A 26,711-nucleotide genomic window follows, 5' to 3' on the forward strand; every position below is an offset into this window, starting at 1 on the left:
AGGAGGGATGTGGGGAGGGGTGGGGCCCAGGTAGAGGGGCAGGGCCTTCATCCACAGGGCACCACACTAGGGTGAGGTGGAGGCTGCAATCACAGAGTGGGAGCCGGGGTGGGGTGGAGGCGTGGCCTCTGGAGGCCCTCCCCCGTGGACGGTCATCTAAACACCCTTGGCCTTCACAGGCTGGGCTCCTCCTCCTCCACGAGCCTTTGCTGACACCCTTCTGGGCTTGATTCCAGACTGACCTGTCTCTTGACCAAGAAATGGATTCTAGCCAGGCCGCAATGATTTGCAATGTTTGACTTCAGCATCGCCTTCATGGCTGAGAGCTAGGTTTTGGAGGTTAGGCAGACTTCAATCTGAGAGCATCTTCTGTAGTGTGGGAGCTGCGTGACCTTGGGCAGTCTCGGCCTTGTCACTGGTAAGTGGGATTCTGACCTCATGGGATGTTACAAGGAAAATGCAAAGCAACGCACAGGAAAGCCCTGCCGAGGGTCTAGCACACGGACTCTGTGGAGGCTGGAAGTGTGTCTCTAGGAGTCTTGCCAGAGGCCTGGTCCCAGCACCTGTGAGTGTGGCTGCCTAGGATCTTGACGGATGTGAGCGAGTTAACACGAAGTCGCGAGGGGTTGGAGTGACGGGGTCTGCTGACGGGGTCTGCGTGGGGAGAGGCATTTGGACCCCGGCACACAGGAGCAGGCTGTGCAAAGTCAGGGGCAGAGATCAGGGTGGTGCCACTCCAGCCAGAGGCCACCCAGGATGGCCAGGAGTGGTGATGGAGAACGTCCATTCCTGTCCTGGACAGTCGGCACAGGCATCTGAGGGTGAGCGCTGGCCGTGGCCTCCCCGACGAGGCCATTCAGGGGACCTCGAAGGAGTGGACAGGCAGAAAGGGACTGAGGGATGGCAGGTGATGCCCACAAGGGGCTTGTCAAGGAGGAGAGGACGCCAGGCCAGGGCAGTCAGGAGGTCAGGGAAGGTGGAAGTGGTGGACCACCCTTGGGGGTAGAGCTCAGCCACTGCGTGGTTTGACGTGTCCCCAAAGCCGGTGGGTTGGACACTTGATCTCAGTGCTCAGACGTTGGTGGTGTTTGGAGGAGGCACCGGCAGGTAACTGGGATTAGGTGAGTCAGGTGGGTGGGGCCCCTGTGGTGGCATGTGTGGCTCTATAAGAAGAAGAGCCCTCTGAGCCAGCTTGCTTGTCCTGCCTTGCCATGTGGCGGCAAGGCCCTCCCTGGGCGCTGGAGCCATCTTGGACACTCCAGCCCCCAGAACTGTCAGCTGAGTAATGCTCTATTTTTATAAATGGTGGTGCCATCTCAGGATTCTGTAAGAGCAAGAAAATGGACCAAAACAGGTGCCACGGAGAGGAGAGTTTGTCTGTGTAGTCAGGGCGGGATGGGCAGGGGTCAGGCTGGGAGAGACCTGGAGTGTCGACGTACAGCCTGCCAGTGTAGATGGCTTTCCAAGTGGCCTGACGTCTAGGAAGGGGAGGGAGGAGGTCAGGGTCTCCAGTTGGTGTCACAGAGGTCAGTGTGTGCATCTGCAGCCCCATCTGGCTCCGGGCTGCTGGGTCAAGACTCTCCTGCCAGCCACTGTATGTCGTGGGCCAGCGCCAGCCTCACAGGGAGGGACCACAGACACTTGCTTGATGAACCCGAGTGCTGGAAACTTCTGTGCTGAGAAGCAGCAAAACAGAGCCACTTCCTGAGGGCAGGGAGAGCGGGACTTGGGGTGCAGGGCCATCCCTGGCCTGGGGACAGGCCCAGCCCCCTCTCCTCACAGAGGGCCGAGAGCTCAAGGCAGGTGCGACATGGGTGGGAGCCGAGCCCTGGTGGAGCGAGCTCTTCCCAGACGATGCCCACCACTCTCTGGGCGAAGGAGAAAGCGACGTTCCAGGACGCAGCCATGTCCCCACTGGGATCTGCAGTGGTGGTGAGGGGAGCCAGCTCCTCAGGAAGCCGGGGATGGAGGGTCGGGCAGCAGTGAGGCAGGAGTGGAGGGGGCCTCGGGAACAGCACACTGGGGGCTGCGGGGGGGGGGGAGGACCTGCAGCCCCATAGGCAGCCGTCCAGCAGCCGGTGCGACAGCAGCGAGGTCAGCACAGAAGGGGAAGCTCAGAAATGGCCCCGGGAGGACGGCTTTCTTCTTTGGGTGTCAAGGACTTTATGCAACTGCTGACTTAAGTCTTAGAAATCTCATATGGAAATGATTATTGAAGGATCCACAAAGCCGTATTACTCCTTCCTTAGGCATGGGTTGGTTTGGAGGGGAAATGTAGAAATGCAATTGAGCACACGGGTTTCTTGGCAATTTTCTGAAAATGTCTTGAACTACTTGCACACCCGTTTTTAAAATGCTCAGACGTAGGTCTCCATCCACGTGCATTAGGGTGACGACAGCTGCCGGAACAGAGGGAGCTGGCACTTCACTAGTTCAACTAAGAGGAGGCTTTTCTTTCATATGCTGGAAGTGGGAAGTGGTCCCCTGACCACTCTTCAATACCAGGATTCTGGGGTCTTAGAGGGGCTGGTTGTACCCTGCTTTGAGCCAGGCTCAGAGAACAGAGAACTTGCAAATGGCAGGTGCACACACCTGGCCAGACTCCTGCTCCAAGCCCTGGACTCAGGCTCAGCCTTGGCCGCTCCCAGATGCAGAGGAGGCTGGGGATGTGGTCCAGCTTCGTCCCCAGCATAACGAGGCCGCTTGGTGAAGGGCTTTGCCTGCACTCCCAGTGGCCCCGGCCGGGGAATGAGGGGAGCAGGTACCGTGGGAGCTGTGGCCTTCTAGATAGTGCTGGGCCTTGGGGATCTAACTAGCCAAAGCCTTGACAGAATACCCTGGGTCACTCCTCTGTAAGCCTTCAGCAGGTCAATAGGCCTTGAGGACGGGTCCACCGTGACAGGAAACCAAGAGGTGCTCTGTGGATTCCACAGCAGCCACAGGTGGCCAGCACACACGCATTCCCCAGGGCCAAATCTGATTCTTACCAACTCCCGCCCGCCATGGTCACACCTTAAGAGGGCACATTAAGCTCACTTTCCTATCATTCTCACCAAGCCAATGCTGGGCTCCGGGGTGCATCCTTCACTGAGGTGTGACAGTCCCCACCTCTTTTCTCCTGGGTCACTGCCTCTTCTCCAGGGTGAGCAAGTTCCTGAGGTTCCACAGGCCGAGTGGAAGGTGCATTTCTGATGTGGTACCCCAAAGCGCCACTTAGTGCTTGGTTAGGGCCCTTGATGCGGGCAAAGGAGGCTGGGGATTTCAGACTTACCCAGAACAAAGTGCTAATGTCCTGGCGATGCCCTCAGACGCGGGTGAGGAGGGTGCCCTTCACAGCCGTCAGCTCCGTGGCTGGTGCCTGGCCAGCACAGGGTCCCAGCAGTCCCGCCCCGGTGCAGTGCTCTGAGCTTGGGCTCGCCCACCTCAGCCACTCCTTCCCCTCCCCTTGCAGGTCCTATCTCGGGGTGTTTATGTGAGCCGGGCTGCCAGCAGCCTGACTCTGTCCCTGGTGGGGAGAGCACCCAGGGTGGGGAGCACGCCCCCGGGGGGCCCTCCCAGAGTCGGGGTGAGCTCTGTGGGTCCTGCTTCCACCACGCCACAGCTCTGAAGCCTGTGGATCCCCCAGGCCCTTCGTGATGTGGTGGTGGCCCACGTGGTGGGAACAGGCCACTTCCCAGACAGCACCGCTGGCCCCTGCCCGCCGGCCGGGTTGGTCAAAAAAGTATTTGAGGACCATGTAGGAAGGAATAACAGCCACAGCTGTACGAGAATCTTTCCCAGCAGCTTCTGATATGGTCGGTGTGACGGGGAGAGCCGTGTTAGTGGCTGGAACATCTGTGGCTGGTGGCTTGGGAGCAGGGCACCCGTGGCTCGGATCGGGAAGGTGCTTTCAGATGCTGGACTCTGGGGGAAAACTTAAAGTACCTCACCAATGCTTTCCACTCGTCTATTCCTCTTCACGTGTTTGAAGGTATACGTAGGATAAAAATGTGTTTCAATTAATACAAAAAAAAAAACAACCCCTTAGGCATAAAATGAAGATTCAAACCGACAGGAAGGCCCTGGGCTCTGGCTCAGTTGGCAGTAAGTTGCAGGGTGTCTTTTGAAGGCTGAGTCTCAGGTCAGTTGAGATGCCCCTGTGCCAACCCACACGTGTGTCTCGCATATTTTGTTTTAACCTTTTAACTTGGATACTTTTGTTTGATCATTTTTATGTTGATCTTTTGTAAAGAGCCTATCAGTGCACTTAAAATTTTTGTTTTAAGTGAAACAATTGGCCTGTTGTTATTTAACATAATTAGGGATATATTTGGCTTGATATTTAAAATTCTGTTCTGTGCTTTACCCCCACTATCCCAGCTGTGCTCTAAGCCTGGTTTGGGTCTCATCTCTTTCATGTCTTTCTTCTTTTCGATTTAAAATTTTCCTTATTTTGTTTTCTTTTGTCTACTATATCTTTTAGTGAAAACCTAGAAATTACAATATTTTGTTACTCTAAGCGCAGTTATTATCAAGTATAAAGTTAAAGAATACTTTACCGGCTACTTCTAAAGACTTTAGAACATTTAAATCCATAGGGTTAGGCCTCCAATATATGTGGATATACACTTCTGCACGGAATGACCTTCCTTCTCTTAACGTACAGTCTCTTGATAATTTGAAATTTGCTTATAGTAAACTTGCTCAATTTCTGTGTAAATTTATTTTGTGCTCATTCTCGAATGATGCTTTTTCTGTCCCTGCACCCCTGTTATTGTCTTTCCAAGAATATTTCACTCCTCCTGTGCAGATGTCCAGGGTTGCCCTTGAGAGCTCTGCTTTGGGTCTCTCATGGCTTTACAGGGACTCCCTCCCCACCTCTGTTTAATGTTCTTGATTTCACTATTGTGTGTCTGTATTTCTCTTAAGAATTATTGGCTTTCTTAAAGCCTTGAATTGTTGTCTTCATTGATTCTGAAAAACTCTTAATCATTATTTCTTCAAATATTGCCTCTCATTTCCTTTTGTCAGCTCACAAAATTCTACTTAGAGCTATTAGATCTTCTCACTCTATCTTACTTGTCCTTCAAAAAGAATAATAGCTCATATATTCCCCCACTATCTTTGACCCTCTGTGATGCATTTTTTGGACAATTTTCCTTCATCTGTTCTCCAGTTTATTAATTCTCTCTTCAGCCATATCCAACCACCAATTCAAACCACTAATGGAACTGTTAATTTTTATTGCATTTTTTTTCTTTCTAAAATTATGTTCAGTTCTTTTTCAAATATTTCAGGTCACTATGATGTTTTAGGTGATTTCTTTAAATGTGGTAAGTATTATCATTTTATAGTCCAAATATGTTAATTTCTAAAGCCTTTGCTTGTCTGTCTCTGTTCTTTTGTTTGTACTAGTTTTGGCTCATGGAAGATTATTTCTTCTTCTTATCTCCCTTGTTGGAATTCTTTGAAGTTTAAGATGAAGATAATTCCATCAGAGAATTTACGTTTTTTTCCTGCTGTACTTGAGGGGGACTATAAGTCATGTCCACTTTGCACTGAATTCATCCTAGGATTGAGCTTTTTAAACTAATCAGATAATATGATTTTGGACTACAAATCAGACAAGGTTGCCTTGTGGTCATAGCACCCAGGGTCTTCCTTTTCATTTCTCCTGTGAGGCTGCTCACCTCAGATGGCCCTGGGCTTTGTCTTCTCAGTAGAAGATTTAGTATTTACTCTGTTTCTGTTTCCTTTGACTCTTGGTTTGAGACTACTAATTTTTAAAAAGTCATTTTGTTAGTTTTTAATGAGTTTAGATTAAATCCAACCCTTTTGGTTGATTTCAATTGGAGATGGATGGTACTAGTACTATAGTACCAGAAATAGAATCCCCACCTGCTTCCTTTCTATAGATATCTGGTGACCTTTTAGATGCCCAGGGCTGCCAACCACTAGTCCCCAGGTAGAGCCTGGCAGATCCTTGGCCTCTCTGTGCTGTGGGAATTTCAGCGTCTCTTATTTTTCATTATCATAGGGCATCAAGTTGGATGGGACCTTGTAGATTATCTAGGTCAAGGCTTTCAAACAAACTCCCACCAGAAACATATATAAAAGTCATGTTGGAAGGGAGTAAGGCTCTGGGGTCAACTGCCTGGCCTCAAATTTTTATTCACCACTTTAAACCTGTAACTCTGGGCAAGTCACTTGGCCTCTCTGGGCCACCCACTTCTTGTGTCTCATGGGATGAATGGTAGCACCACCATCAATGTAGCTTCCAGAGACCCAGCATAGGAATAAAGCAGCTAATATAATGTCTGATCCCAATGTGAAGAGCATCAGTACTACAATTTTTATCAGCATTTCCCAGCAAACCCTGCCATATTGGAATTAGAATCTGCATATCAGAGAAAATATTTGACCTTTGGTTTTGGGGGACTGACTTATTTTGCTGAGCATGATATTCTTCAGCTCCATTCATTTACCTGAAAATGCCATAATCTCATTCTTCTTTGAGGCTGAATATCCCATTGTGAATATACACCACATTTTCTTTATCTACTCATTCATGCAATAGGCTGGCGAGTAGCAGACAGGTGCAATAAGGGCCCCCTCTGTGAGGCTCCTGTGTGTCCACCCCTTTCCACCCCTGCTATGAGACTTCCCACTCCAAGGAGCAGGTCAGGCTAGACTGGCACCCAGGTCCCTGATCAGACTTTGGCCCAGGGGATTCTCTCTGCCCCCTCACTAACGATGCCATCTGCTGCCTAGGGTCTCATTTCTTTGGAGCTCCCTCACTAGATGGTAATCAGAGTTGCCAAGTGAAGCAAGTTGATGATTAGGCCACATATCATCGTGTTCAGAGCTGAAATGATGCCTCTTCTCCATGAAAGGGCATCTCTGTATGGGGACGTGCTTGTCACTCACACAGCCTGGATTGTGTGCCCATCGCCCCCTGCTGGCCAAGACACGCCCTGCACTGCACACCATCCAGGGCTCCTCTTTGCCTTCTGGCCACCTGTGGTCAACTCTCTGCATTGGACAAGCATGCAGGGCAGGCTGGTGGGGACAGCCTGTACTGCACCCCGAGAGGTGGGCAGTAATAAGTCCAACCCAGCACATGCTCCCCACAGTAGCAGGACAGAGACTATGTTGCAGACACTGCTCACTGCAGGGCCGTGAGTGCACAGGGGTGCCCCGAGGATGGAACCCCATGAATGGGAAGGAACAGAGTCATACAGAGCAGTCGCCAGGTGCGTACGCTTGCCATGATGCCAACTCTGGGCAGAGATGAGTCTGGAGGCTCTACGTCATGGGCCTCTGCTGGGCTGCCTCCCTGTCCTCATGAAGGCTGGGGACGTCCCTGCACCAACCCCCCAACCTCCTGCACTGTAATCACACCCCCACTCACTCATGACAGCAGTGGGGTAAAGTTCCCTGAGAGATTGACCCCAGACCTCTGAAAACCACTGGGCTTCTCAGTGCGGCTGTGCGGTTGAATTCAACATAATATACATGTTCCTGTTCATTGCCATTTATGTGTTAGTTATCATTAACAGCCATTATAATTTTTTCCCAGCGGCAATTACATTGATATTACTATATCTAAATCAAAGAGGACATTACAGCAATTACTGTCATAAGTTGATTGGGAACCACCTAATTTTTAAGTGACACTATTTTCTTATCAGCGTGATGATTTTCCTTAGCAATAAATAACATGCCAGGAGAGTAGCGCCACCGGAGTGCACCTAGTCCTGGCAGAGGCCGCCATGCCAGCTCACACACAGTGTGGTTGGTTTGTTCGTTAACAAAAAAAAAAAAAATGTGCTTAGTTTCTCTTCCAGGTGAGAACAGAACTAAGATCTGGAATCTCTGGGCTGTGAACAGTGTCACAGATTCTGAACCCAGGTTTTGGTTTCATGGACAGAGGGTGATGAGCTTTCCCCCGCATCAGATCTATCTCCAGAGCAGGAGAGGAAGCAGGGCTGGAGCAAAGAGGGGTCAGGAAGACGAGGTGCCTCCACCCACCTCCCTTCCCCGGCAGAGGCTCTCTCTGGGGCTTGTCACCCAGAGCGGTGGGGATTCAGGACAGGTTCTGTAGGTGGCTGCAGACACCAGGCAAGGGGTGTGATGGGAGGGCACTCTGCCTGAGGCATGTGGTACCTGTGTGTGTGTGTGTGGGGGGGGCGTCACTCTCCTGAGGCACAGTTCCTGGGGCAATTCCCTTGGAGTCACGGTTTGCTTCAGGTCTTTCCCTGAGGGCTGGTTTTCAGTGGCAAGTCCCCTCTCCCAGAGTCTGATGTGGCCCCAGGGTGGGCAATGGGATGGGGCAGGGCCTTGCCCTCAACCTAAGGATCCTCTCCAGCCTATGGATCTCTGTCCACCCTCCACTGCCTTCTGGTCCTCCTCTCTCTCCCTCCTCCTGCGAGGAGTGGAACACCCTGCTCTCTGGACACTGGACCTTTGACCATTCCCTTCTCCCAGCTAGAAATGTCTTCCTGTCTCAGGACAGATTTCCCCTCAACCCCCACCCCACCCACTTACACCCTGCATAAAGCCATCACCATTCCTCTGAGCCTCTCTTTGGAACTCTCCCCCACTTTCTTAGTCAGACTTGGACCTTTAGCAACTTGGATATCTTCCAGCTGTGTGGCAGAGGGGGCTGTATCTCTGGACCTCGATTTCTTCAATGAGTGGAGATGCAGTAGCTCCCCTGGCCACCTCCTGAGCACCTGGTGTGTGTAAGGCTTTGTGAGGCCTCAGGTTCACTGGCGAAGCTGAAGATCCTGGTGCCCAGCTGATGCACTGGTCCTGTGACCACAGTTTCCCTGTCGCCTGCTCCACAGGAGTGTTGACAATAGAAGACCCTTCCTCACGGGGTCCTGGTGGACTGCAGAAGCTGTTCTGTAAGGCTGCTGGATCAGAGCCTAGCTTACTGTGAGAGGCGCTGGATAATATTGATTTTAAAAGAGGCACCTCCCCCGGCTTTTATATTAAATTGATTACAAGTTGACATGATAATATTTTGGATCTATTGGGCTAAGTGAAATATGTTAGGAAAGTTAACGTTGCCTTTTCTAACATGACTGGTAGAGAAGTTTAAATGGCTCATGCTAACTCCATGGACAGTGATGGACTAGAATGTTCTGAGGGCCTGAGGGAAGGATCTGGGAGCAGGGGGCTCCTCTCTAGAGGCCCCATCCCAGTGCCCGACCACAGACCAGGCAGCCTCCCGAGGCCCCGGCTGACCTGCAGGCAGGAGACTCGGATGCTGTACTGGACGCCTGGGCCACCGTCCTGTGCAGGCACGTTTCCCTGGTCCCATGGCGGACCCCTGTCCTCAAGCCACTGTTGAGGCCAGAGCCCAGGCCTGGGGCTTTTCTCCTTACCAACCCTGGCCCATGTCCCACCTCAGGGCTCCCAAGGCTCAGAGGACGATTGTGCTGCTGGTTAACATAAGGAGCTCTCTCCAGGCCGCGTGCAGAGCCTGAGACGGGCAGTGGACATGGTGGGATGGCCAGTGGTTGCTGGCGCATCAGCTGGAGGGACAGGAGCAGTTGAGCTGACTTACCCAGACGCCGCGTGGCCACTCCCAAGATGGACTAATGAATTGAGATGGAAAGTTCTAGTCATAGAATGTTCCAGATCATCAGGAAAATCAGAAGTGCCTTATGCTAGAGAGGTAGTAAGGGAGAGCCAGTCCAGGGCTTGGTGCTGGCTCTGGGCTTCAGCTTCTCCCCTACAACCTGAAAGAGGCAGGCTACCTCATCTCCAAGGCCCCCCCCACGGATCTGTAAAGAAGGGGCATCCTTGCACCCCAGGGAGGCGGGGAGGAGGGCAGGCACTAGAGGGGAGTGAGAGAGCAAGGAGCTGGGAACTCTGCAGGTGGAGAACCTCTCTGGGTCTTCTGAGAAGTAGTGTGAGAACAGTGCCCTTTAAGTCCCCAAAACGACGAGAAACAAGCCCCCGCCAACGTACCAAAGGGGGCCATCCCTGATGCTTTGCTCAGCCTCCCACACGGACAGCAACAGCTGCAGACCCATCTCTAGGCTTTACAATAAACAGGCATCTTGTGTACTTCACTTGACAGACAGTCAGCCTCCTCCCCAGCAGAGGGAGAAGAGCCCGGATCCTGGATTTCCAGAACTTGCTGTGCCCTTGGCGGCCTTTCCTGTTTTCCTAATCTCAAGTCTCCCAAAACCCCAAGGGCTATTGTCCTGCATCACGGTGGGGGAGCTGGCTCACACTCCCTGGTGTCATCAGCCCAGAGCCCTCCCCTGCGACCCTCCTTCCAAAAGGGAAGAGGAAGAAGCTGGTGGCCTTAATGGCAGAGACCTTCTGACAAGTGTACCCATGCTTGATCAGATTGCGCCCTTAGGCCAGCATTATGTAGGTAAGAATCTTGCCCAAAGTTGGGGTGCCAGTGGGTGAGAGACGTGGCATGTGAACTCTTCCAGTCAGGGACGACAGATCTTGTGCAAGTGGTTCTTCTGCGCAGGTCATTTCCCATCTCTGAAACTGGAGTGATTCATCTCTGTCAATGTGTCAGTAAAGAGGTGCAGATGGTGACACTGTACTCAAATCTGTCAATTTGTGAATCAATTACAAGATATCAGAGTACATGTAGAAGCTGAAACAACAAATATTCTTCAATAATAATGCTTTAATTTTACTACCGTTAAGAGAACAAGCACTTTTGAATAGTCGGGTGACCAGAACTCCGTTGGCTCAACCTATTCCGCTGGTGCTGATGTGCCAGGGCTGTGATTGTGCAAAACTGACATGGAGTGAAAGCCCTCAAGGAGACGATTCCATTTCCAATGTAAATCCCAGGCCATGCAGAGGAGCATTATGGCTATGGTCCCCTGGTGAGCCATGAGGCTTCCTGCCTTGGACCTTGGTGCTGCTCCTGTGAAGTGGGTTTTCACTGTTGGAAAGAAGTCAGTCACTTCTACCAGGAAAAAGTTTGTTCGTGTAGGTTGAAAATTTACGCTTGTTATGCATGCGTGTGAGGGAGGGGGGGCAGAAGTGGCAGGGAGAGACATGAGTGTTCAGTCGTGAAGTTCTGAAGGGCTTGTTTCTGAGCCTTAATTATGATCTGTTGTTTGCACAGAGTAAGAGGTTCTTGTTGCATCTGGGAATGAATCGTCACCCACTGAGGGCTTCTCCCCGGGTCCCCTTTACCTTGAAGCACTTCCTAGCACCAGCGAGGGAACCCTCCCCGACACTGAGCCAGTACGATTTGGGTGAAACAGCAAATTTGCATTGCAGGTATTTGCTAGGAAGGCTGAGATTATGAGGGCATCATCCCCAGCTTTCAGGGAGCAGAACAAGCAGACCAGGCAGTCGCAGGGCAGGAGCACTCTCACCGGGCCTCCGGCTGGACTTCACTTGGTGTTGAAGGGCACACTGCTCAGAGGACCGCCTTGGAGCAATAACACTGAACCGTGGGTGCTCAGTCCTGAAGCCCATTGAGCTGTTTCTCCTTGGCTTCCAAGGACTGTGTGATATTCAGATGACACGGATTCAATGCCCTGAACACTACTGTGTGCCGGATTAAAGACACGACCCCACTGTTGTGATCAGAATCTCAATACTTTTCCTAGGTTGGCCACCTCCTCCATAAAAGGGTTCATACCAATCACCTGCTGCTATTCTGCAACACCCTTAGCCATATGTTGAAGGACCTGGGCAGATGGCAAAAGGGACCGTACAGAGGCGGCTCTGTTTTAGCTTACAAATCCACGAACTCCTTGACCTTGGACAAGGCACCATTCTCTCTGGGTCCTGGTTTCTTCATTCAGAAAATCAATAGAACTAGATTATCTTTTAAAGAGCAAATTTTATTGTTTAAAGGGCAATTAGGTATTCTCACAAAGGCCGGGGAGGGACAGTTTCTTTCTGGTACTGTGGGAAGGATCTCCAGAGTCAGGCCTGTGGGCACAAGGCAAAGTGCTTCCCAGTGGTACGTCTATTCCTGGGCATGTTCTTCCATCTTCCACTGACCAGAGACCTGTCCACGTGAGTCGCTCTGAGACCCTGCCAAGCTCTTCACGTGCAGAGGACGAGGTGCAACACAGGCTATCAATTCCATGGCACACTTTTCTGAGCTCTAAGCGCAAATCCATCTTTCATATTGGAAGCTTCCACCCATCAGCAGGGCGTGTTTTAATTATTATTTTAATTTCAAGTTGGCAGAAAGACGCCGTCAGATAGTGCCCTTCCAGGGAAACTCTGGCTTTGGGGGGCTGTTCAAATCTCTGTGCTTTTGGCTCAGGGCTTCTGAGCACATATGAAGCACATATTGGTTCCCCCAAACTGTCCTCCATGCAGCACTTACCCTGCCACGCAGGGAGAACCGCTGCCCATTTCCTGAATGTGCCCAGGTCTCCTGGGACGTGGGACTGCAGGAAGGGAAGGCCTGCGACAGGAAAAACCAGTGTTCCAGGGGCAAATGCCAGACAGCATCCTCCTCGGGTGCCTTGACTTTTGCCGACACACCTCAGGAGGCGCTGGGTGCACACATGATTGAAATACGCCCCTTATTTGTCTTGTTTTCATACTAACTCTACCACCAAAATTTACTTAAACTGATAAACACATTGGTAAAACACTATTTTTGTGTTTTGTAAAAAACTTTGGGGGATGCCAACCGTTGCAGATTGCTCCTGGTGACGGCAATAAGTTCTCATACCAAACATTCCTCTTTTTATGAGTTGAAATAGCACAAGGGCTGAAAGACTGGTAAAAACGGAATTCAAAGTTTTATGTGGCCACGCCAACAGTCATGCATTTTGATTTCTGAAACACAATCCTAAATATTTAATTCTACCATCACTGGAAGATTAGTTCTAGAAAATCCAGTTTTCCCAAAACAAAAGAGAACAAACCTAAAACTGCAAAATTAACTAATGAAGTTTGCACAGATAATTGTCTCTAAATAAGCATTATGATAATGAAATATTTACAAGAGAGTGGAAAGCACAAATAAGAGTGATCATGAATCTCTGAAATCGGACCATTTGTATCTCAGTTGTATTCTTAAAACTTGCCTTGTGAGCCACGGGAGGTCACCCTTCCAAGCTGAGAGTGCATGATGGTTTTCACTGTATTTATTCCGAAACCTGTAGATCGATCATCTGATTTCACATATCTAAAATGTAGTGTTTCTCCCACATGCACACATGGTAAAGTAATCAATAAAAATATTTTGGTGCCTAGCACGCTGCTCATCTCAAAGGGAACCCTAAGCCCAGGCTCAGCCCCATGAAGGGTTAAAGCATTGCAGGTAAGTTGGTGGCCGTTATAAATGGTCTCCAAATAAAAGCCAGAAACAGGAAGCCAAATTCCAGGTCCCTACGGCATGCCTGTGTCTTAAATGACATCATCTGTCAAGTTTCCAGCATCGTCGGTGGGAACACAACAGGAAGGTCTGCCCTGTGCTGGGGACACCCCTCAGCTGCCATGCTCCTCAAGTGCCAGATGCTGGGCTCTCGTTTCATGAGCAGCAGCTACTTGTCACCACACTTTCTGTAGACAAACACTGAATGTGAGGCTAACGACCACTGATTCCTGAGAAGCTTCGTTCAGATGAATCTTTCAACAATTTATAAAACATACCCTGTAAAACTTTTGCTGTCTCTTTTCAAACATTTCCCTGGAGACATATATATATATATATATATATATATATATTTTAATGCTGAAATCAGTCAACAACAATAGTCATTGTCAAAGGGACTGGAAATGATATTGGTATTTTTTTGTAGGCAAAAAGGCACCGAAGGAGAAGTCAAAATTGAATGGTAACAGATCACTGGGATGCCGTCGTCTCTCAAGAGCAAGCTCCTGCCATCCTGCCCGGCCAGTGACCTTAAGCCCAACATGCAGAGAAGGCCACACTGAGAACCGAGAAATGATTTATCCACTGTGATTGTTCTGCCCTGGCCCCTTCTCTAAAGCAAAGACTGACAATGGTGCTGAATTATGGATGCACTTTTCATGATATGTAATACAGTTGAGAGGAAAGGTGTTGGGACCCTCACACCATTTCACCTCCCCAAAGAGACTGGGCTTGAACAACAATCCCAGAGGGTGAGACTGATGCTGAACTATGACCCTCAATTTACAAATCATTTTTCAAAAGAATAAAACAAAAGTTTAAACATATTTTTGGCATTATCTGAATAGGCGGAATCTTTCATGCTTGTTTTCTAAGAATAAATGAAAACAGCATGCACCGTAACTTCTCAGTTTGGGGACAGAGAGAACATGAGGTTTTCAGATTATGTTTTATTTTAAACCTGGGTGTTCAGATTTTATTTTTACAGATCTGAATTTAGTATATACCCTCAAAACATAATAAATTTCTATTCTGTAGCTTAAGGGATCCATCAGATAAAATGTTGGTCTTTCATCTTTATTACTCTCCTATTAAAATGAAAGAAACCGGGACTCACTTCAGTTTAGAAGAAGCAATTTAGTTGGTAATGTCCTCAGTCAAGTCCTTACAGAGGGAGAAAGTGCATTATTGCTTAGATTTCACACATCTATCTGCATAAGAAGCAACTAAGCCTTTCAGACACATACTATGTTAAATTTAATAATATTCTTTGATTAGATTATTTTATTACAAAATTTTTCCATTACCAGTCACTTCCTGTGCGCAGTTAGATTCATAAAACCTGTTTCCCCTGCTTTGTTTGTTTGCACACTCAAGAGCAAGGCAAAGTCTCTTTCTGTTTTGCCACAGCTGTTAGGGCTGAGAGGGACAGATTAATAACTAAGCACCACATTGGACGAGCTTTCTTGTCCCCTGCACCAGGAGCCCTTTGCTATGATGAGGACACAAAGAGCCTCGCATCAGGCCGCTACCCTTCTTCATAACTCAAAAGCGTCACAGTGGCAATAGCCTCTAGTGCTATTTGTCTTTAGTGCAGTTGTGACACTTCGGCATGATCCATAATTTGGCAGCTATTTACCGTGACATTTCCCTTCAGTACAGCCATAACATTCAGTGAAGCCATTATTTGGTTCCATTTACCATATAAATTGTATTGTTGTGCATGCATGCTAGCAGCTACATTAGGTACCTGAAAATGAGTAAATCTTGTAAAATAGATACTAACAGCTCTTCAGCAGTAGGATTTCCTTGCTCCTCAGATGCAAGAGAAGAATTACATCTGCTCCCCAACTTTCCTGGAGCATCTTTAATTGCGTTCATATTTATTGAGCATGTTCGATGCACTGAAACCCAAGACTCTGCAAAATAATCTGGTGGGCTTCACCTTCAATTAGAAAGGCACTGTGGGATCTCGACTTAATGATGAAAGAAGCAGCAGCCTCCGGGCGCTGGAGGTTAAGAGGCAAGTGGATCAGCGTTGGCATGATTCGGGAGAGAAGGCACATGTCGCGCTGCTTCTCATGTGTGGTTGGTGGATGGTGTGTGCCATCAGGCAGCAGTGACAAAACCCATCTCCTTCCAGCAGAATGCTGGACATGAAACAGGACGGCCAGTGACTGCTATTCTGTTTCCATGACCAGAGGTCAGGCCCTTGTTCTCTGTCTGAAAGCCTCCAATGAGAAGCAAGTGTAGTATTATGGACACTCGGTCCCTGAAAGCATGCAGCTATGTGACATGTGCTCCCTCATTACCATCCCCTGCATCTGCCTAAGCTGTGTCCTCCTGCAGTCCACGCTGCATCATGCAGACCTGCACCATAAACACGGCACACACATTTCCCTCCCTGTGCATGTGAATTCTTGAAAGTCCCTTCAAACTCTGCGGTTTCCCTTTGCAGAACCTATTTTCTGTGTCTACAAGTTTTCAATATCAATTCTCTTCTCACAGTAACAGAGACATTTCTCACACGGCAACACATCTTACCAGGATGACTGTGGATGAAACCCATCAAAGAAAGGGTACTTCTGGAAGACAGGTCTGTGTTTTCAGAATCATCTAATACCAACATTGAATTTGGGGAGAATCCTGCCCCAAATGTCTATGTTAAGGCTCTGCAGAAAAAGGGGGGCCCTATTCTGGAGGATAGGACAGTGACAACAGTGCAGACTTGAGTGGCACTTCTCACTTTTGAGCTGCTCATTAGCATAAGAGCAGGCTCCCTCAGAGCAGAGGCAGCTTTGTGAACTGTTTTCAAGACTGATTTTAAAATCTCATCAAGCTGAGGACATACTGATTCCATCAGGTCCTGCATCAGGAATTAATTTACTTCCCTGGAACAATAAAATCTGGAATGAGACCGTCCATGACTAAAGAATCGAATGTAAACGTTTTACCTCTGAGTATGGAGGGAACTTTTATTGGCACTTTTTTTCCCAAGGAAGGAGGGGGAGGAGGAGGGGGAGAGAGAGAGAGAGAGAGGGAAGGGGAGGGAGGGAGGAATGGAGAGATCCATTAACACCTTACTTTTGTTTTAAAAAATATTATATCTATCACAAACTAAAAATAAATGGATTTGAGTAATTCTCGGGCATAAAGTGCTCATTTTCTTTTCCTTTGATTTATGTCATTGTTCAGTTTTTTACAGCTTACTGTTGACAGAGTGAGGTAATTCAACTACAATTTTTCCAGTATTTTTTCCCATGTACATATAATCGACAGCCCGGAATACAGAGTCCAGACCCGTAAACCTGCCCTCTGGAGAGAGGTCTCCCAGGTCCACCTCACAGACCAGGTCCCCACTGGCATGCAGCTTAAGCAAGTGCTTCATGGCCGCCGGGTACTTGGAGAGGTAATGGTTCAGGAAGAAGCCCTGGACGCTGGCAGACTTCCTCAGCAGCTTGGCGGGCAGTGTTGCTGCTTTCACAGGCGAGAGGCCAGTAGGACTTTGGTAGCCAGAGATAAACCCAATTACTATCAAGCGCCCTCTGGTAGCCAAGGCATCTAAGGCCAAGTCAAACATGGCTCCCCCAACAGATTCATAGACCACATCCACACCATCCGGGTACTCCTGCCTGAGGACGGTTCCGAGGGGCTCGGTCTTATAGTTGACAGGGCGATCGCACCCGACAGACTTCAGGAAAGCAGACTTTTCATCAGAAGAGCACGTTCCAATTACATGGCACTTTGCCTTCTTTGAAAGCTGCACAGCAAACTGGCCCGTCCCCCCAGCTGCTGCTGTCACCAAAACTTTCTTCCCTTCTGACAGTTCTCCCAGCTCATTCAAGCTGATATATGCAGTGGTGCCACTTACCAGCAGGGTGAGGTACTCGGGTTTCACCGAGGGCACTGGAGTGGCAATGCTGGCAGGCACAACTGTGTACTCTGCAAAGGAACCAGGTGTCACGTAAGCCACGGCCTGGCCCACTGAGTATGTGGCACTGGCAGAGAGGCCTAAGGCCACCACCTCACCAATGCCCTCGAAACCTATGTCAAAGGGGGGCTTCACCGATGGGTCATAGCGGCCAGCAGAATAGTTGATGTCAGATGCATTAATGCCAACAAATCTACAAGAAAACAAACAAGTCAATGTATTATGAGGCTTTCTTTGTTAAGATATTCACACTCTGTTTAGAAAAAAATATCTAACTCCAGTGACTGTGGAGGGGTTGCTGGGCTAAAGGATCTGACAGAATTTAAGAAAATTCAATCCTGCTGTTCCCCTGGGGTTGGGGGGAATCAAACAAGTACTGGTCACACTGATCTGCACTCAGAGTTTGGGCGCCTTTTATTCTTTCATCAATTTAGGAATAATTTTATATCACTTTAATCGGCAAGTGATTTATTTCACATGCCATTTGCTTTTATCCCCCCCCCCTTTTTTTTTTCCAAAAGGAGAAGTTTAAGAAAAAAAAAAGAGGAAAAAAAGGGAAAAGTCAGGAAGCCTTCCACATACTAACTTCACGAGAGCTACAAGCTGGAAATTAATTGGCTTCTTTAGCAAAGATGTTAAAAACAGTGGGATAAAACACATTCAAATAAGGGCAGATATACTGATTCTGGCAACAACTTCATCCTTCAGATAATAATAGCAATGGCAATGATATTATTAAAGGTTGGTGGAGTGTACAAGGTCATGGGTTGCTACATGTTACTGCTAAGGTTGTTTGAAGAGGCTGATATTCTCTCTTGTGTAACCATATCCAGTGTGAAAATATGCATTTTGATTAACTGAACAAAAACTGGGGAAAATGATTTTTATGGAATATTCATTGTTTCACAGTCCCTCTCAAATGGAAAGGAAAGCAAATTGTCACTGTATTTCTCCCCAACAAGAAGCAGAGACATGACTTGATTAATACCAGATGATTAGTTTCACTTTGGTATCCAGAGTCAATCTAATTGCCAGGCCAGTATTTTTTTACCAGCTTTTTTTTTTTCCATTTGATATACCTTATAATAAAAAAAATCCCGATAAACAGGGAAAAAAGCTATCTAACTAAGAATGTCAGGAGGTGGTAAATGTCACATCAGGGACGACCCTAAACATGTCATTTCCACCTGTACTGAAAAGAAAAGTGGGTAGGATCTGGTGGCAGGAAGAAAGCTGTTAAGAATGCCATCTTTAAAGAATTTCACTCTTAACTTAATAAACCAAACTGCCGGTGTGAAGACCTGCTTTCACTATAAGGCAGATAATGCGCTGCACTTACAAACACTCCCGTATGACCATCCCTGGCCTAGCTACCACAGAGAAGGGTGTCTACACAGTGTCCAAATGAGAAAGCTGGAAGCAGTTCCTTCCCACAAGTACAGCTGCCTTCAGAGGTCAGCCCCAGCCTCGGTAATACGCTGCGGAATTCCAAACCACAGAGGATGCACTACCATGACAAAAGGGAGGAACGATTTTTTGCTGGTTTCTCATTTGGCATTTAATACCAAGATGCCTACATTCTATTTTTAGAGAAGGAGGGGGGGCTACCACGTCTTTAAAAGTACTTAATTCTCAAGTCTTGGCCTTTTTGGGAAGGGCTGGCTTCCTGGGAGCTTGCTTCTTCTGGACTTGAGAGAGGTGGCCCAGAGCACAGCCCTGCTGGAGCCTTGCCTTAGGCAGCAAAGCACGCTGCAGGGAAGGCGCCCTCGGAGCAGAAGCAATGGCAGGGCTCCTGCGGAGGTGGGGGACAGGGGCCCAACCACCAGTTCTGTTCTCTGTGCTCCTTTGCCCAGGGTTAACTCTTCGTGTGCCCGACCCCTCCGGCTGGAACCCCCTGGCGTTTCGCAGTGGTGTCTCCTCCACCAGGAACCCTGGCTTGGCTCCGGGGACGCCCAGTGGCTGCTACCCCTCTACGGCCCGGGGATCCCCCCCCACCTTAGGAACCCGCGCCCGGGGGCTCCGGACAGAGACGCAGCGCCCGCCCCCTCCCCCGCCTGCGGTGGCCACTTCCCGGGAGGAGGTGGAGAGAAGCAGCAGGGCACACTCTCAGGACAGGGAGCCCAGGCAGGACACGGAGCCCAGACACGCGGGACCTGGCAGCAGAGGCCGAAAGTGGAGGCGGAGTGGGGCTCCACGGGAGCCGGCGACAGCGCGGGTTGGCCACCGGGCTTGCCTGGAAAGCCGGCGCCACGGTCATCCGTGGCCAGCACTGGGCGGGCAGCGGATCCATGAGCCCCGTCCGACACCCCACCTGGCCAGCCCCGGGCGCTTCTGGGCCCAGATCCCTCGGCCACTGCTGGTAGCCGATCTGCACCAGCTGGGTCTCCCCAGCGTCCCTGCGGCCGCCGCCCAGGCCGCAGAGGAGCCTTGTTTGCCGCCTCTTTGCCCGCGCCCTCAGTCCCCGCGTGGACAAGTTCCTGGAGTCCCGAGCGGAGCTGGACACGCTGGCCCAGCAGTGGTACAGACATCCCATGGACCTTGACTTTGGCCCGCAGGCACTCCCGCCCCCCATCCCTGCTGCCTTCGAAGTGGCGTCGGGGAAGGCGGCTCAGGCTGGTGGCGACAGCCTGCGGCTGCACGCACCACGCACCTCGGGCTCTCCGGGTCTCTGGGCCCTGGATGTGGGGACTTCGGCTCTCGCGGGACCCCAGCTTGGACGCTGCATGGCCGCGGCCCTAAAAGCGCCCCAGTCCTTACCTGGGCGTTGGGTAGAAGCTGCGTGAGGACGGGGAGGCTGAGCCTTGGCTCCACCAGAAACAAGTTCAAGGGCAGCAGGCTCAGAGCAAAAGGGGGCTCGGTCCAGCAGCGGGGACGGTGAGCCACCAAGTCAGAAGGCAGGTTGGGAAGGATGCTTGATGTGCAGGCCTTCCCCGCACCTCCCTATAATTGGAAATGTGTTTGTAAGGAGTGCAGGATTCTAGCAATCCGACGGGACGACCCACTGAAAAGACTGGAATCCAGAGACCCCAGGAGAAAGAATGGGACCGGTGTGGGCATTCCCCAAATATATACCCTTCTAGAGTCACCCAGTTTATTTATTCTAAAATGTGCTGAACCCCTTCGTCATGTTTATTGTGAAGCAAGGCAACACAGACGAGGGGGAGGGAAACGGTTTCTCTTGAACAAAAATCAAAGGCGAAGACCGGAGTCCATAATAAAACCCTGCAATACTAGGAGACAAAACAAAGTCGTTCAAACCTGACTTTCCTTAAAAAGAAAAAAAATAAGAAAGAAAGAGACAGAATAAAAGACAAACTACAAAGGAAAGAAAGAAAAACAACTACACTGGAGAAGAAATATTTTTACCCTCCCTAGAGCAACAAACCGTTTATCAAAAATCTACCCCATCCCCCCACCTCCTTTCACCATTCCTACAAACTCTTGGCTCCATTATCTTACACTTGAGCCGAAAATCGTTAGAAATACTTGGAAACGGAATAATCTGTCACCTTCTTACGAAAAAGCTAAAAATAGCACACAAACCAACTTGACGTGGGTGCTAGTCCCTCTTTTCCAAGGGCTCAGCATGGAGGGGGAGGTGGGAAGTTACACATGGTAAGGTGAGGACTGGATAAAGGAACATCAATGACCCATTCCGGAAGGATTTTATACACCCCCTTCTCACACCTTTCTTCAGTGGTAAACTTTATTACCCTAAAGCATGTCCAGCTTACAAGTACTGCCCTCTTTTTGAATGAAGAATTTGTTTTCTACTAGATGGAATGGGATATGCAAGTGGTTCACTCAAAGCAAAAGATGGTTGGAACACAACTAAAATCCCCAAACACCCTTCCAAATTTGGGCTTAATGCATTCATTCCAAGGTAGATTTTATTATGATAAAAATGAGAAGCACCTGCATAAATTTTTAATGCAATTAACACTGCACAGGGGAAATTTGATCTAGGATTAAAATGAACTAACCTGCACTGAATTATTAAGCCTCCATTCCTTAAAAAAATCTGTAAGATGCTACCTTCACTGACATGGTTTGCAAGAATAAATGCCCTTCCTACAGTATGGAATAGAGTTTCCAATAGGGTAAGGAAAGAGGGAAGTAAAGATTCTGTCCTTTTCTAACTTGCAGAAAACTGGCTCTGTTTTTTTTTTTTTTCCTATTTTAGATTCAAGGTACAAGTCAAAGGTCAAGTTGTTCAGATAAATATACTATTTATATTAAAGGGATTCTTGATGTATACTGTATGTGGAAGGAAAAAAAAGGCATGGATTTTAAAGCAACCAAAACTGATGGGCTACATACATGGGAGCCAGTGCTCCTGTGCTCAGACCACGGGCTCAGGGGTCCACATTGCCCCGACCTTGGGACCAACCCTGGTGACCCTGGACACATGGCAGCACCTGAGAGACAGCAACCTTGGGGGAGGAAAGGGAGGTGAGAGCAACCAAAAGCTTGAAGGGAGTAGAGGAGAGAAAGAAAGATTCTGAAGAGTTAACAGAGTTAACCCTGGCAGGTAGAGAGGCCCGGGAGGCCTGGAGCCCAGAGCAGAGCCAGGCAGCCTCCATCATAGGGGCAGTTCCACATTACTTGTGGTTTTCCAAATTGATAACTCCCCTTGCCAGTCTTGTACTACCCTCTCCCCACTACACACCCGTTTCTAAAAGGTGTTTTATTCACAGTTTTGTTTATATTAGAGTTTACAGTCTATGCTCTACAACATCACACACAAAAAAGAAAAAAAAAGCTTGCATGTAACTTTTCCTCTATTGTTTGTTTGGAAAGCTTTTTAGTCTGGTCTCAACTCAACTTCCAGCACATTATGGTACACTCTGTATGTTCTAAGTGAACACATACTCAAACCTATTTTTTAACTCGGCAGAGAGAATGTTCTTACTCTCAACAGCCTTAGCATTGCATCACACAATGAAGCAATCCTTTGCATCGAGGTCGACCAAAGCAGACAGTTTCAAGGAGATACATACACATACACACACTACATGCACACAAGCAAACACCGCCCTTTAAAGCACTCCCTACCGACCCCCACCCCATTTTCACTCCTTGGCTCACTCAATTACTAGTTTTCAACAGGTTTCCAAAAGTTTCGAATCATGACCAGTATTCTTCATTCCTACACTCTAGTGTGGGAGGCTGATGGATTTCTAAACTGGACTGATTAAACGCTTCATGGAGCTACTTGGACCGGGTACATTTTGTCCTTCCGACCTCGCAGGGGACTTACAGAACTTCCTAGCACACAATTTACAGCCCAGTTACCATCAGAACGAACTCCTCCTTTCAACAATATTATGCAACCTGAAACATGCAACCATGCAACGCTGGAACCGCTGGAACCCTTCAGATGGGACTTGGCAGGCCAAAGGGCAGAGAGGACTGCAGCCTGCAAGTCGGGCAGCAAAGGGACCTAACCGCGCAGAGACGCGGGTGGTATGGCTCCGACACAGTGAGGACTCTTTCCTTCCTGTCGCTTCACCAGTTACTAAGGATTAGTGAGGTGGAAACACATTAAGGTGCGGAGCATGGGGGTGGAAAAGACAGAAGGTCGAGTCTGCAAAACATGCGGGTAAACGCAGCCATACCCCTGGCCCAGCCCGGTCCAGCTGCCCTGGACACACGCCACGCGCCTATCCTTGCACTCAGGGGACAGACAACAGTCACACAGCACTGACAACACGCAGACGACAACGGCGAGGTACACTCAACACGCGAAAGGACAGACTCCGCCATTGCTAGACGGTTGCCAAGCTGCAGCGGACAGGAAAAGCTAGCCAGTTCCTGGCCCCCTTCCTTCAAAGCACATTTACCTAAACGTCGCAGTTTGTGTCCGGGTTATTCCTGCTCCACTAAAAGATATGTCAACGCAGGAATCGTGGGTGCGCGCGGGTGGGCCGGGCGGGGAGCCTCCCCTTCTGGATCTCGTCGGTTTTATTTCGGGAGCGGGAGGGGGAGGAGGGAGGGCTGCGGAGGAGGGGAGGGGAATCCCAAATTAAAATAACCCCCAGTTATGAGGACGTTCGGTGGCATCGGATATTCACACTAGCAAGTCACATTACATTCGCCTTCGCCAGATGGCGGCGGGTTCAACTTCCCGGGATCTCGCAAAGTCAGGCTGTGCGCCTAAGCGCGCGCCGCAGTGTGGGCAGGCGGGCGGCCCGGGACAGCCTGGAGCTGCGGCCAGGGCGGGGGCGCGCGCCGGGCTCACCGGTTCCGGACGAGGAGGTCTCCGTCCCCGGGGAGCGGCACCGGGCAGTCCCGGCGCAGGGTGACGGCCTCGCGGAAGTTGGGGCTCAGCCGAGTCACCACCAGCTTCTGCATGGCTCGGGGGATGGCGGAGCCCTGGAAGTCCAGGAAGTGGCGGGCGTACGACAAGTCCACGATGGCCCGAGCCCCGCCGTGCGCCAGCCGCAGCATAGCCCTTGCTCGCCTCCGCCCGCTCTCCGCGCTGAAGCCGGCGGGGTCACGCCCAGCCTGGGCCGCCCGACTCGGCTCGGCGCGGGCGGGCGGGTCCGCCCCTCCTCTGGCCGGCGCCCTCCCCTCGCTCCCCCTTCCCTAGACACCCGGCTCCGGTCCCCGCCCCCGGCCCGCCGCGCTCAGCGTCGGCGCAGCACCGGCGGAGCCCGGGCGCGCCTGCTCCCGCGTCCCAGCCGGGGACCGAGGCCGCCCCGGCGCAGCTCCTTTAATCTTTTTGTTTTGGTTTGAATCTGCTCGGCGCAGACTGGCCGAGGAGCCTCTCCGCCCTCCCCCTCCTCCCGGCGCGGGAGAGGCACCGGATATCCCCACCCTCCCCACGCTCGGGAGCCGGATTTGACTCTCCGGGGGAGGGGGGCGGCCAGCGTGGGGGCCCGCGCTCCGGCGGTTGCCGCGGCCCCGAGCGGCGGCGGCCCCCGGCGGCCCCGAGCGGCGCGGCGGCCGGCGCAGGCGCCTCCCCTTCCCGTGCGAAGCGTTCACTTCCTTGCAAGGTGGTACGAATCAACCCCGAGCGCGGCCGGGGCGGCGGGGCACGCCGGGGCCTGGGCCGAGCAGGGAGCCCCCGCCCCGGTGAGCGCGCACTAGCTCCAGCAGCGGGGTGAGGGCTCTCCTTGCACCCTGAGCCTTGGCTAGGGCCTCCTGTCAGGAGAACGCCTCACCGCGCCTGGAGCCTTCGGTCTGTCCCGTGCAAGTTGCACGAACTAAGCCATTTTATTTATCTTGGCCTAGATTTTGTGCTTTTCCATGAATGTTTTAAGTAGCTCTACAAGACGGTTACAGGTTTCCCACTGGGAGAGAACACACAAACTGAAACTAAAGGGCAAAATTCCCAGAGCACATAAACATTTTAAAGTTGTAGGTGGTGCCGCCGAGGAGCTTAATGGAACTGGAGACGTTGCAATGATGTATGAAGACCTCATTTTCTAACCCAGCCAGAAAGATGTCGTTTCATCGTGTCAATTTTCTCCCTAATTGCGTGCATTGACTAAATAATCAATTCACGTTTCATAGAGGGGCCCAATTAAATATTTCTACACATGTCTGTGATGAGCAAAGCTCATCTTTAAATTTCTATTTAAGTTGTATATTTTAATTTAAAAACATTTCTTGTTTTCCGTATACCCATGAATTGCCAAAATATAAAAGCCACACAGTGCCCTTCCCCAGCTAAGTCTAATCTCCAAACTAGGATTGCAAAAGTGACACAGGTATTTTTTCTCAAATGTAGGACATACTTCACCCAAGGGTGGTTTGAATCCACGTGGTCGCATGTGTATGCGTGTTCTAGAGGGGGGAGGGGAACTAACAGGTTTGAGAATCTGCAGGGACTAATGTCTGCTTAACTTGGCTTAGAACACATGGGTTCTACCCGGGATCAGCCAGTGGATCACAATAACAATCTCTGAATGTCTTCCTCCAACGTGCAATCTTTTATGTTATGCTGTATTAAGATTTCCTTTTTTGTGTCATATTGTTTAGCTCCGGGAAAAAAAAAAAAGAAAACAAAGCAATTAAAAAGATTGACAGGTATGGTTTGTGTGAGACCTATTTGTAATTGTCAGGGTGACGTTGGCGAGAGGAGGAGGAGTAAAAACTGAAGCAGGAAAAGCAGCTCGATGTGTCTGTCTATCAGTTGAGACTGTCTGAAAGCTCTGCGATCCGAATGTGTGTTATATTTCACTGAAAAGAGGAGAGAGCGAGAGTGCATCTCTTCTCTCCCAGGAGTTTGGGGCGGGGGGGACAGTCCACGCTTACCTCGCCCATCCAGTGAATGTCTGCTCTTCACCCCTTGGCACATACTCTCCGGGTTGTTGTTGTTGGCGTTTTTTTTTTCCTTCTTTTTTTGAGGGGGGTGCTTTTTGTATATTTTTCAAATTTTTTCTGTTGGAAGATCAAGACCGACCAAAAATCCATGCTCGAAATGTGTTTGCATTAGATTTCGCCTCGGAGGCAGCGGCGATCCTGGCAGCCAAGCCCCCCAGGGGCAGCGCGGGGCACAAAGTGGCGCTCCGGCGGGTGACACTGTTTGATCTGTGACTGTTTGGAAGGTGGAGCAGCGCTGACATCCCCCGGCGCATGTATGTACGGGGGCTTCACTCCTCTGTCTTGTTTGCTTTCTTCCTCCTAGACTAAGTGCGCGAGGAAAGGACAGCCCGATCGGCCTCGCTGGCGCACAATGAGAGAGCTGCGACCCGCGCACTAGGAGCGCCCGCCGCGACCCCCGCCCGGCGAGGAGAGGGGCCGACAAAGTTGCGCGCCGAGACCCCGGCTCCCCGAGGAAGGCGCGAGCGCCCGGCGGCGCCCGGACAGCGCCCGCCCAGCACAGCGCGCGCGGCATGGAGCGCGGGCCGCGGGCCGGCCCTGCGAGCGCCCGCCGCTGCGCCCACGGCCCGCGCCGGGGATGACTGCGGGCTCGGCGCCCAGGCCCCGCGCGCTCCGCCCGCAGCCCGGCGGCCGGGGAGCGGCCCGCGCGGCCGCCGCCGCCGCCTCCTGAGCGGCCCGGGCGCGGCGGTCCATGCGAGCGGCGCCCGCGTCCGCGGCGCGCCCGGAGCCCGGAGCCCGCGGGGACGAGGCCAAAGTTGGGCGCGCCGCGGAGTTGCGCCCGCGCCCGGGCCCCGCGTCCCCGCGTCCCCGCGCCCCGCGAACTCCGGCGGCGGCTGAGGCGACGGCTGCGGCGGCCCGAGCAGCATGCCGAGGAGGAAGCAGCAGGCCCCCCGGCGCTCGGCAGGTAACGGCGCGGCCCGCGCGGGGAGCGGGCGCCGGCGGGGCTGGCGGGAGGAGGGGTCCGCGGCCGCCCGCGGAGAAGGCCCGGCCCGCGCCGCCCCGCGCCGCCCCCGCCCGCCCGGCGCGCGGCGCGGGGCAAGTCGGCGCGGTCCGCGCGGGGAGCCGGCGGCCCCGAGGCCTGGGCGCCCGGGCATTGGCCGCCTCGGGAGGGCGTGCGCGGGGACG

The 26,711-nt window shown here is 51.0% G+C and overlaps 2 protein-coding genes and 1 long non-coding RNA gene across 3 annotated transcripts in view; 2 read left to right on the plus strand and 1 right to left on the minus strand.

Annotated features, from left to right (window-relative positions):
* Nucleotides 1–16,272: 16,272 nt before the first annotated feature.
* On the minus strand, nt 16,273–23,813 carry Ptgr3 (prostaglandin reductase 3). Its single transcript, XM_046448615.2, has 2 exons — nt 23,497–23,813; nt 16,273–17,448 (listed from the first exon to the last, which is right to left on the minus strand). The coding sequence occupies exons 1-2, from the start codon at nt 23,703–23,705 to the stop codon at nt 16,524–16,526; spliced, it is 1,134 nt and encodes a 377-aa protein (XP_046304571.1). The 5' UTR covers nt 23,706–23,813; the 3' UTR covers nt 16,273–16,523.
* Nucleotides 23,814–26,355: 2,542 nt separating this feature from the next.
* Tshz1 (teashirt zinc finger homeobox 1) overlaps nt 26,356–26,711 on the plus strand; it is a 72,836-nt gene continuing 72,480 nt past the window's right edge. Inside the window, exon 1 of the mRNA XM_046448634.2 lies at nt 26,356–26,490. Within this exon, the coding sequence (XP_046304590.1) occupies nt 26,451–26,490 (40 nt within the window). The 5' untranslated portion in view covers nt 26,356–26,450. The remainder of the gene's footprint in view (nt 26,491–26,711) is intronic.
* LOC124095472 (uncharacterized) overlaps nt 26,696–26,711 on the plus strand; it is a 14,916-nt gene continuing 14,900 nt past the window's right edge. Inside the window, exon 1 of the long non-coding RNA XR_006852471.2 lies at nt 26,696–26,711. This exon is cut by the window's right edge and continues 14,200 nt beyond it. This is a non-coding gene — a long non-coding RNA (uncharacterized LOC124095472).

Source organism: Marmota monax, unplaced genomic scaffold, assembly GCF_021218885.2.
Source record: "Marmota monax isolate L192 unplaced genomic scaffold, Marmota_monax_Labrador192_F-V1.1 WCK01_AAM20220418_F8-fsc00060, whole genome shotgun sequence".
Classification (NCBI taxonomy): domain Eukaryota; kingdom Metazoa; phylum Chordata; class Mammalia; order Rodentia; family Sciuridae; genus Marmota; species Marmota monax.

Bases quoted from the DNA above. Each gene is read 5' to 3' on its own strand.
- Ptgr3 (XM_046448615.2), bottom strand. From the start codon at position 23,705: ATGCTGCGGCTGGCGCACGGCGGGGCTCGGGCCATCGTGGACTTGTCG. The intron at 17,449-23,496 runs GTGAGCCCGGCG...GTTTTCTTGTAG, and splicing joins GACCTCCTCGTCCGGAACCG to ATTTGTTGGCATTAATGCAT.